This window comes from Rhinopithecus roxellana, chromosome 11 (genome assembly GCF_007565055.1).
Source record: "Rhinopithecus roxellana isolate Shanxi Qingling chromosome 11, ASM756505v1, whole genome shotgun sequence".
NCBI lineage: Eukaryota > Metazoa > Chordata > Mammalia > Primates > Cercopithecidae > Rhinopithecus > Rhinopithecus roxellana.
Genome location: NC_044559.1, coordinates 75,753,697 through 75,765,096, shown reverse-complemented (window position 1 = coordinate 75,765,096; position 11,400 = coordinate 75,753,697). Strand labels below are relative to the sequence as shown.

Sequence of the window (11,400 nt, the reverse complement as noted above, 5' to 3'; positions counted from 1 at the left end):
CCCAGGCTGGAGTGCAATGGTACAATCTCGGCTCACCTCAACCTCCGCCTCCAAGGTTCAAGCGATTCTCCTGCCTCAGCCTCCCGAGTAGCTGGGATTACAGGCATGCACCACCACCCCGGCTAATTTTGTATTTTTAGTAGAAACGGGGTTTCTCCATGTTGGTCAGGCTGGTCTTGAACTCCTAACCTCAGGTGATCCACCTGCCTCAGCCTCTCAAAGTGCTGGGATTACAGGCGTGAGCCACCGCGCCCAGCTATCTGCTTTAATGTTAAATGCTGGTCCTGAATTCCAAAAGGAGGAGAATATAATGAGGTATGTCTGACTCTCACTTCTCATCATGGCCTCAACTAGTTTTTCAGGTTAATTTAGGAATGCCTTGGCCCAGAAGAGGAGCCCATTCATTTGGTTGGGGGGCTTAGAATTTTATTTCTGGTTCACTAGATAGATAGATAGATAGATAGATAGATAGATAGATAGATAGATAGATAAATAAATAAAATATAGTGCCAAGACTGGAGCAAATCTTCCCAAATACCATGCACATCAATCCGTGTATCCATATGTTTATTTCTTAAACAATGTGAGTACAGCATGATGTTAGGTTCTGACAGGCTTGAAAAGCCATGATTGCTACTCTTATGGCATTTATAATTAGCTGAGTGTGGTGACAAGTGTCTGTGGTCCCAGCAGTCGGGAGGTTAAGGCAAGATAATTGCTTGAGCCTGGTTAATACAGAGACCCTGTCTCAAAACATAAATAAATAAATAAATAAATAAAATGTAGTTTCTGGGCCAGGGGAATGAGATACTACAAGCAATATTTTATGAAAATTAGTCTGGCAGTGACACTCAGAGATGACCAGTGAGAGATTAGAAGCAAAGTAACAAACTCAGAAGTTATCGTAATAATGCAACTAACATATCCTGAAAGTTTCATGTGGCATCAGTGGAGATGAAAGAAAGGGGATGAATATGAGACATATTTCATAGGGATATTTAATAAGAATCAACATAGTGTTAAGAGCATGGAAACAGTCTGCCTGGATTTGGACCCAGCTCTGCCATTTACCAGCTAAATGACAATGGGCATATTACCTTTACCTCCCTGGGTCTCAGTTTCCAACATTACAGGATATTGTAAAGCTGGTTCCATGAGTTAATCCATGCAATGCATTTAAAACAATGTCTAGGCTGGGCGCAGTGGCTCATGCCTATAATCCCAGCACTTTGGGAAGCCGAGGTGGGTGCATCATGAAGTCAACAGATTGAGACCATCCTGGCCAACATGGTGAAACCTCATCTCTACTAAAAAATACAAAAATTAGCCGGACATGGTGGCCCTTGCCTGTAGTCCTAGCTACTTGGGAGGCTGAGGCAGGAGAATTGCTTGAACCCGGGAGGCAGAGGTTGCGATGAGCTGAGATTGTGCCACTGCACTCCAGCCTGGGCGATACAGCTGGCTAATTTTTGTATTTTTAAGAGAGATAGGGTTTCACCATGTTGGCCAGGCTGGTCTCAAACTCCTGACCTCGTGATCCGCCCTCCTTGGCCTCCCAAAGTGCTGGGATTACAGGTGTAAGCCACTGTGCCCGGCCAAAAAAATTTTTTTAATAAAATAAAAGACAGAGGGGTTTCTGGAGAGAAAAAAACTCAGAATTCCAGGGAGAACTCTAAATCTGGGACCTTTCCTTTACCATAATTTGAAGCTTACAGGCTAAGTGAGATGAACGATACCAAAAGAGTATCTATGTGGCTACAGACCCTAGGCCGTAAGAGTCAGGCATTGGTTGATTATTGAGGTCTAGATAGGAAAAGGAAGTGCATGTATTATAACTGAAAGGGGCAATTTAACCATCCATATGGACTTTTGTTCAGAATGGTTTATTTGGCCAAAAATGTTTAAGACATTCCTATACATATAATTAAATAATAGTGCTTTCAATTTGTACTTTTAGTTAGTAGTGGCAATAATTTGATTCAAGAAAGAATGATTATGAAATATTGGTGATAGGCCGGGCGCGGTGGCTCACGCCTGTAATCCCAGCACTTTGGGAGGCCGAGGCAAGTGGATCACGAGGTCAGGAGATCGAGACCATCCTGGCTAACATGGTGAAACCCCATCTCTACTGAAAATACAAAAAATTAGCCGGGTGTGGTGGTGGGCGCCTGTAGTCCCAGCTACTTGGGAGGCTGAGGCAGGAGAATGGCGTGAACCTGGGAGGTGGAGCTTGCAGTGAGCTGAGATCGCGCCAATGCACTCCAGCCTGGGCGACAAAGCGAGACTCCGTTTCAAAAAAAAAAAAAAGAAATACTGGTAACTGTGACCTGTCATGATTCATGAAAACCCATACGTCTAGTCTGCTGGTGACTTTAAGCATAAAAACAAAAACAACATCAACAATAACATTAGCAGTGATTTTTTTCAAAAAGCTACCATATGTTGAGTGCTCTTTATGTACAAAACACTATGCTAAGTGCTTTATTTTTATTTTTTCCTGTTAGAGAGTCATGCTTTATATGCTAAGTGCTTCACATAACATATTGATTCTTGGTTCAATAATCATGGAATGATTATTCCCATTTTATAGGTTAAGGAACTGAGGCTTAGAGAGATTATGTAACTTGTTTAAAACAACTGCTCACCATGGAGACTGAATTCAAACTCAAATGTCTCTGATTTCCAAGCCCATGCTTCCAACCATTACAGTTTACACTTTTTTTTTTTTCTTTTCTTTGAGATGGAGTCTGGCCCTGTTGCCTAGGCTGGAGTGCAATGGCGTGATCTTGGCTCACTGCAGCCTCCGCCTTTCAGGTTCAAGCGATTCTCTTGCCCCAACCTCCCGAGTAGCTGGGATTACAGACCCCTGACCCCATGCCCGGCTAATTTTTTGTAGTAGAGATGGGGTTTCACCATGTCGGCCAGGCTGGTTTCGAACTTCTGACCTTGTGATCCACCTGCCTTGGTCTCCCCTAGGATTACAGGTGTGAGCCACCATGCCTGGCCGTACAGTCTACACTTTTGAAGGTAGTGTTTGTATACCTTTTTTTTTTTTTTTTTTGAGACGGATTCTTGTTCTGTCACCCAGGCTGGTGTGCAGGAGTGCGATCTCGGCTCACTGCAACCTCCTCCTCCCGGGTTCAAGCGATTCTCCTGCCCCAGCCTCCCGAGCAGCTGGGATCATAGGTGTGTGCCACCATGACCAGCTAATTATTATTATTATTGTATTTTTAGTAGAGACAGGGTTTTGCCATGTTGCCCAGGCTGGTCTTGAACTACTGACCTCAGGTGATCCACCCGCCTCAGCCTCCCAGAGTGCTAGGATTACAGACGTGAGCCACCGCACCTGGCTTGTTTGTATAAATTTTAACTGAAACAGTATTCCATGGATTTATTATTATTATTATTTGAGACTGAGTTTCGCTCTTGTTGCCCAGGCTGGAGTGCAATGGCACAATCTCTGCTCACTGCAACCTCTGCCTCCCGGGTTCAAGAGATTCTCTGCCTCAGCCTTCCGAGTAGCTGGGATTACAGGCATGAGCCACCAAGCCTGGGTAATGTTTGTATTTTTAGTAGAGACAGCGTTTCACCATGTTGTCCAGGCTAGTCTCATTCTGTTCTAGTTTCCAGGCCCTTGGTAACTCAGTTTAACTCTGCTTCCCCTAGAAACAAGAAGGTTGCTCTATGTTGCCTACCTGACTTAGCCTTCCTCTTTTTCTCCGGAAACTCCTGCTTGGTGGACCATTTTTTTCCTCTCTCCTTTTTTTTTCCAGCAATCTAATTACTCTTTCTTTAAGACTCAGCTGATAGCACATGACCCACTTAAAGCCTTTGCTTGATCCTTGAGCATTCTGGTTGAAATAAATAAATAAAATAAAGGCTTTGTTAAGGCTGCAGCCTGCCTCAGTTAATTTGTGAACTGTTACGGAGTTTTGAGCTCATTTTGTTGGCTTTTTTTTTCTCCTACTGCCTCAGAAAGTCACATGACTTCAGCCTGAGGGCAGGGACTCTATCTTCCTTCCCTTTCTCACGAATAGTAATGTACTGAGCACCTACTGTGTCTAGACACTGAGATTTTACAGTGTGAATAAAAGTGATGGACTCTTACCTCGTGGTAAGAACTTCTTAGGCTCACCGACCATATTTTTCTTCAATTAACAAATAAGCATTGAGTAGCTGGGCCAGGCACAGTGTAAGATAGTCCCAGCTACTCGGGAGGCTGAGGCAGGAGAATGGCATAAACCTGAGAGGCGGAGCTTGCAGTGAGCTGAGATCCGGCCACTGCACTCCAGCCTGGGCGAAAGAGGGAGACTCCGTCTCAAAAAAAAAAAAAAAAAAAAAAAGATATTAATTGGCTATGCAGTATTCTTTGTATCACGAGTTTGTATCTTCACAGGAACTTGAAGATAATGGGTGAGGCAGTGGTCAGGAACAAAATGTGTTAACAATTGCCCCCAGGTTTTCCTAGGAACTCCTTAAAAAATTAATTTTTTAAAAATAGATGGAGTCTTGCTATGTTGCCCAGGCTGACCTTGAACTCCTATAAGGTTGAGAAGGAAAGATAGCTTAGAGCAGTCTGAGCTCTGTGTGATGTATGCATGGTTTATTGGCTCAAAGACATGAGTATGGGACTTCAGTCATGCCTTCCACACCCACACTCTGGGGCAATGGTTTCTTTTCTTTCTTCCTCCCCCTCTCCCTCCCCCTCTCCCTTTCTCTCTCTCTCTGTCTCTCTCTTTCTTTCTTTCTTGACAGAGTTTCTCACTGCAACCTCCACCTCCTGGGTTCAAGTGATTCTCCTGCCTCAGCCTCTCGAGTAGCTGAGATTACAGGCATGCGCCACCATGCCAGGCTAATTTTGTATTTTTAGTAGAGACAGGGTTTCTCCATGTTGGTCTTGAACTCCCGACCTCAAGTGATCTGCCTGCCTCAGCCTCCCAAAGTGCTGGGATTACAGGTGTGAGCCACGGTGCCTGGCGGGTTTCTTTTAAAAATTTTTTATTTTTTGGCCGCACTGTGGGTGGTTCACACCTGTAATCCCCCAGCACTCTGGGGGACTGAGGCAGGAGGATCGCCTGAGGATAGGAGTTCAAGACCAGCCTGGGCAACACAGAGATAACCTACCTCTAAAAAAGTAATAATAATAATTTAAAAAGAAATCTTCAGGGGTTCCTAGGAAAACCTGGAGGCAATTGTTAAGACATTTTATCCTGACTAGCTACTTCACCCATTACCTTCAAGTTCCTGTGAACTTGAAGTGTAACATGACACTGTTACATCTACATTGGAAATACGTTAGGTCAACTGAGATAAGAATTTGGGATACAAAGTACAATGTATAGCCAATCTATAACTTGTTATTTTAATGTAAATTCTTGGTAAACGAGTTAGGAACTGCCTCTTTTCCTTTAAAAACCAACTTGCAGGCCAAGCGCAGTGGCTCGCACCTGTAATCCCAGCACTTTGGCAGGTCGAGGTGGGCAGATCACCTGATCCCTGTCTTTTTTTTTCTGGAGACAGATCACTCTGTCTCAAAAAAAAAAAAAAAAAAAAAAAAACAAAACCCAAGAAACAAACAAAGAAAAAAACCCTAAAAAAAACCTTTCATCGAGGTAGAGCAGCAGCTTTGTTTCTTTGCTTCACTGCTGTCTCCCTAGCATTTAGAACATATAGTACGTGCTCAATTAATGAATGAGTGCCTGCCTGAATGAATGAAGATACATAGATGAGATTCCTCCAATCTCACAACCGCTTCAGGGTAAGCACTCAATGAGTGACTGACAGGAAGGTTGCTGTTTTAAAAGCGCCCAAATCCAGTAAGCCAATTGGAAGCTAAGCGCGGCGCTGGGATAGTAGGGGCAGAGGAAGTGTCTGACCCACGGTTGGGTCCTGGAGCATGCGCAGTCTTCACAGAAGGTGACGGGGAGAAAAATGCGGAGGCAGCGATTGCGTAGGAGCAGGTTCTGATTGGCTACTGTTCGCGCGCGACGGGCCGCGCCTATTCGTAGCCAAGTAAACAGGGCAGGTTAGGGGCGGGGCCAAGGAAGCGTCGCGACCTGGTTGGCCGGCCGGGGCCTGGGGGATGTCGCGGATTGGTCGCGGCCGCGAGCGCAGTGGTGTGCAGCGCGCCGGGTCCCGGAGCCGGCTGACTGAGGGATGGACGAGACGAGCCCACTAGTGTCCCCCGAGCGGGCCCAACCCCCGGACTACACCTTCCCGTCGAGCTCGGGCGCTCACTTTCCGCAGGTGCCCGGGGGCGCAGTCCGAGTGGCGGCGGCGGCGACGGCGGGCTCGGGCCCCTCTCCTCCGGGCTCGCCGGGCCACGACCGGGAGCGGCAGCCTCTGCTGGATCGGGCCCGGGGTGCGGCGGCCCAGGGCCAGACCCAAACCGTGGCGGCGCAGGCCCAGGCTCTGGCCGCTCAGGCCGCGGCGGCAGCGCACGCCGCTCAGGCCCACCGCGAGCGGAACGAGTTCCCGGAGGATCCCGAGTTCGAGGCGGTGGTGCGGCAGGCCGAGCTGGCCATCGAGCGCTGCATCTTTCCCGAGCGCATCTACCAGGGCTCCAGCGGAAGCTACTTCGTCAAGGACCTTCAGGGGGTGAGTGCCGGGGTGGGGACCGCTGCCGCGGGCTGGGGACCGGCGGCGCTCCTGGGGAGTTTGAGGCTTCGCACAGCCGGAGGGAGAAGGGAGAAACTTCACAGTACCAGTCCCTGGCAGGATTTAGGGATGCCACTGAGGACTGGAGCTGGGGACGCTCTGCGGAATGGAGAAATAAATCAGAACCTGCTTGGTGGGGGAGGAGTGAGCGGAAAATGAAAAGAGGAAATTGACCAGATACGGGCCGGGGGCCCAGCAGTGTGGTGGGGCAATCCGCCGCCGGACAGAGACTGCTTTCTAGTAGGATACTTAGCTTCACACTACTGGGACTGCTATTCGGCCGCTGACTTACAGATTTGGGGCTTTAGGCCTGTTCTCTATTTTTGGACCGACCGAACCAGTGTGTCGCTGTTCACGGAGGAGGATGGGTGACCCATCAGGGGATCTGAGAATTCTGTTCCAGCCTTCTGTGTTGTGGGGGATGTCCCTGCCACCGTCCCAACTCTTATTAACAGACGTTGAAGAAAGAGTGGGCGGACTCACCAGTTTCATCTGCCCTGGTTTTTGCTCACTTCTGGGAAAGGGTTCAGATCCTTTTTGACGGCTCCAAAGTTTAGATAGAACTTGGAGTTTTGGAAACATGGGGCCGTCAGCTACTTTTTCTTTCATTTCTCTCCCAAGGCTATCAATAGCCTGCTTTTCAGCTAAGGCAGAGTGTTTGCTGACCTTTATTTTGTCCCCTGCCTATATATAAAGGGAGATGGTGATAGGATGGGGCATGGAGTGACCAGGGCATCTGAGAAGTGACCTTTATCCTTTTGAGAACTGCAGAATTTAAGAAATATCAAGTCTTCCCTGTTTTCAGGGAAGTTTCAGGGAAATTTTCAGGTGTGCTAGAATGGGTCATTGGAAAGATGTATTGTTGTTTAAATTAAGGGTGTCAAAGTTTCCTCAGGTTTTCCCTGACATCTCTCTTGTGTGAACTCTTTAGATGGCCAGGGTGCTGTTTCGATAGGAGTCCTCAGTGGCCAGGATGGGCTGTTACTTGTAGCTCTTGGTTCGGTTCATTGAATGATCTAGTTATTCACTCAGAGTTTGAGTTGTCCCTGAATTAATCAAGAATTAGAGAACAGACAGTTTACATAAACTGAGTTGAGGAAAGCTTTGAGAGTAATAAGTCTTTCAAATTTTCTTTTCTTTTCTTTCTTTCTTTTTTTTTTTTTTTTGAGACGGAGTCTTGCTCTGTGGCCAGGCTGGAGTGCAGTGGCACGATCTCGGCTCACTGCAACCTCCGCCTCCAGGGTTCAAGCAATTGTCCTGCTTCAGCCTCCTGTGTGGCTGGGACTACAGGCATGCGCCACCACGCGCAGCTAATTTTTGTATTTTTAGTAGAGACGAGGTTTCACCATGTTGGCCAGGATGGTCTCGATCTCTTGACCTTGTGATCTGCCCACGTCGGCCTCCCAAAGTGCTGGGATTACAGGTGTGCCACCGCACCCGGCCTCCAAGTTCCTTTTTTTTTTTTTTTTTTTGAGACGGAGTCTCGCTGTGTCCCCCAGGCTGGAGTGCAGTGGCTGGATCTCAGCTCACTGCAAGCTCCGCCTCCCCGGTTCACGCCATTCTCCTGCCTCAGCCTCCCGAGTAGCTGGGACTACAGGCGCCCGTCACCACGCCCGGCTAGTTTTTTGTATTTTTTAGTAGAGACGGGGTTTCACCGTGTTAGCCAGGATGGTCTCGATCTCCTGACCTCATGATCCACCCGTCTAGGCCTCCCAAAGTGCTGGGCCAAGTTTCTTAAATAAAAGAACTTGCAAGCGCAAGTGGGAACCATCATTTCTAGAAGCAAAGAAATGTGAGTGCCAGATGCTTTCTTTCTTTCTTTCTTTCTTTTTTCGAGAGAAGGTCTCACTCTGACACCTAGGCTGGAGTGCAGTGGTGCAGTCTCACTGCTCACTGCAGCCTTGACATCTGGGCTGAAGGTCCTCCCACTCAGCTTCCGAGTAGCTGGGACTACAGGCATGCACTACCACACCCGGCTAAAAATTATTTTTGGTAGAGACAAGAGTCTCACCATGTTGCCCTGGTTGGTCTCAGACTCCTGGGTTCAAGCAATCATCCTCTTGCCTCAGCCTCCCAAAGTGCTGGGATTACAGGTGTGACCCGCCATGCCTGTCCTTTTTTTGTGGGCAGAGGGTATTTTTAGTTTGTTGGCAAATGTAAGAAGGGGCTAAGATTATCTTTGATAGGTACAGGTGAAGGAGGAATATTTTTGTTTTTCTTTCATGACACTGTTACAGCTGCATTGGAAGTGGGTGAGGTCAGCTGAGAAGTGAGCTGGTGCTTTAACAGGTGGAAGTAATATGATCTCTTAAATCTACCTGGCAGGTAAAGTACTACCATCTCAGTACATAGGCCACAGAGAAGGGCATACCATAGGTATGTTACTTGGTGATTTAGGGATTCTGGTCTCTAAAACTTCCTGGCCACTATCCTTTCTCATAGGGGATGTCAAAACACAGATGCCCTGACAAAACTTTTTGATGTACCCATACTGCTTCCAGTGAAGCAAATGTGATTTAGAACAAAGGGCACTTTCTAAATGCTTGCGGTGGGTTAGACTGGCCCACAGACTTACTGTAGTTGGAATTGTCATCTTTGGCTCTCCTCCAAATGTATTTACTTTATTAAACAAATACTTACATAGCATTTACTCTATTCCTTTCAGTGCTTTACAAATAATAACTCACTTAATCTTTATAACCACCCTTGGAGGTAGGTACTGTTATTATCTCCACAGGTGACAACACAGACCGATGGTATAACTAATTTTTCGAAGGTCTCACACCTAGTAAGTGGTAGAGGCAGGATTGGGCCCAGGCAGGTTGGCTGTGGAGTTCATGTTCTCACCACTATTCTTTGGTCCCTCAGACTCAGTCATCAGAATTTTCAGATTCTGGCCAAGCGTGGTGGCTCACGCCTGTAATCCCAACGCTTTGGGAGGCCGAGGCAGGCGCATCACTGGAGGTCAGGAGTTCGAGACCAGCCTGGTCAACATAGTGAAACCCCCATCTCTACTAAAAATTCAAAAATTAGCTGAGCACTGTGGCAGGCACTTGTAATCCCATCTACTCGGGAGGCTGAAGCAGGAGAACTACTTGAGCCTGGGAGGTGGAGGTTGCAGTGAGCCGAGATCGTACCACTGCACTCTAGCCTGAGCGACAGAGTGAGACTCTGTCTCAAAAACAAAACAAGACAAAATTTCTGAATTCTCTTCTCAGCTACTGTATTGGTTAGTATTGAATTTGGCTATATGTGACAGATATTTTAAAATAATGATGACTTGAAGAAAGGTTCATTTACGCCTCATGTAAAAGAAGTCTATAGACTAGCTGCTCAGGCATGCTCAGGGCTGGCATGACATTTTACTTTATTGGAGACATAGGGTTCTTCCTGCCAGCTGATCAGCCATCCTTAGAATGTGGCTTCTACTTCGTGGTCCAAGATGGCCGCTCAAGCTGCAAACATCTTGTCTGCTTTTCAGCCAGTTGGAAGAAGGAAAGGGAAAGGGTTAATATGCCCCCATCCTTTAAGGCAGTTCGTAGAAGTTGTAGGAGACTCTTCTACTTATATCCCATTGTCTAAAACCTAGCTATAGTAGTGGCTGGGAACTATAGCCGTTTTTTTTTTTTTTTTTTTTTTTTGCTCAGGTACAAATCATGGGTCTTGTGTCCAGGGAACAAGGGGGAACAGAGATTGGGAGAACCAACACTTTCTGCCACAGCCACTTTTGGATCTTAGACAGTCTGAAAGATTCTTGAAGATAACAGCCCTGGTCCTATTTCTCAATTTTGGATGGTTTCTGTCTCAGTGGGGTCCAGGAACAGATGGAAAATGCTAGAAGTCATGGGGAGAGTACACACATTACTCCTCCTCACTTACCTCCTTGTGCTTCAGGTCTCATGCTCACTCAACTGCAAAAGGATTTTTTGAGCTTTTTCTCTTTTGCGTGGAGTAATACTAGATGTTCACATTGCCAAGAATCATAGGACAGCATGTGACTCACTAGGTTAAGAGGATTAAATGACATATTACACATGAAAGCCCCTGATGTAGTTCCTGGCACTTAGTGGGGGCAGCTCAATCAGAGTGTTTTGGGTTTTGTTTTTAAAAACATTCCTACTAACTGCTGAATTAGGGTTTCTTGGGTACATGGCATCGAATAAGGCTATAAGAGTTGGTAGATGATGCTTAAAATCTCAAGACCTGGCCGGGCGCGGTGGCTCAAGCCTGTAATCCCAGCACTTTGGGAGGCCGAGACAGGCGGATCAGGAGGTCAGGAGATCGAGACCATCCTGGCTAACACGGTGAAACCCTGTCTCTACTGAAAAATACAAAAAACTAGCCGGGAGAGGTGGCGGGCGCCTGTAGTCCCAGCTACTCAGGAGGCTGAGGCAGGAGAATGGCGTAAACCCGGGAGGTGGAGCTTGCAGTGAGGTGAGATCCGGCCACTGCACTCCAGCCCAGGCGACAGAGCGAGACTCCGCCTCAAAAAAAAAAAAAAAAAAAAAATCTCAAGACCTACATGTATGACATACAAACTTGACTGCCTCTTAATGTTTTAGTAAAATAATTTTATTATATTTTATTATATATATATTTGTGAGACAGTGTCTCACCCTGTCACCCAGGCTGGAGTGCAGTGGCACAACCTTGGCTCATTGCAGCCTTGGCCTCCCAGTGTTGGGATTACAGGTGTGAGCCACTGTGCCTGGATGGTTTTATATATTTGGACAAGCCCTTCCC

General features: G+C 46.9%; 1 protein-coding gene across 1 annotated transcript in view; it reads left to right on the top strand.

The window, feature by feature from the left end:
- Positions 1-6,099: 6,099 nt before the first annotated feature.
- Positions 6,100-11,400, top strand: part of PI4K2A (phosphatidylinositol 4-kinase type 2 alpha) — a 37,921-nt gene continuing 32,620 nt past the window's right edge. The window contains exon 1 of the mRNA XM_030941512.1: positions 6,100-6,597. Coding sequence (XP_030797372.1) covers positions 6,157-6,597 — 441 coding nt within the window. The 5' untranslated portion in view covers positions 6,100-6,156. The remainder of the gene's footprint in view (positions 6,598-11,400) is intronic.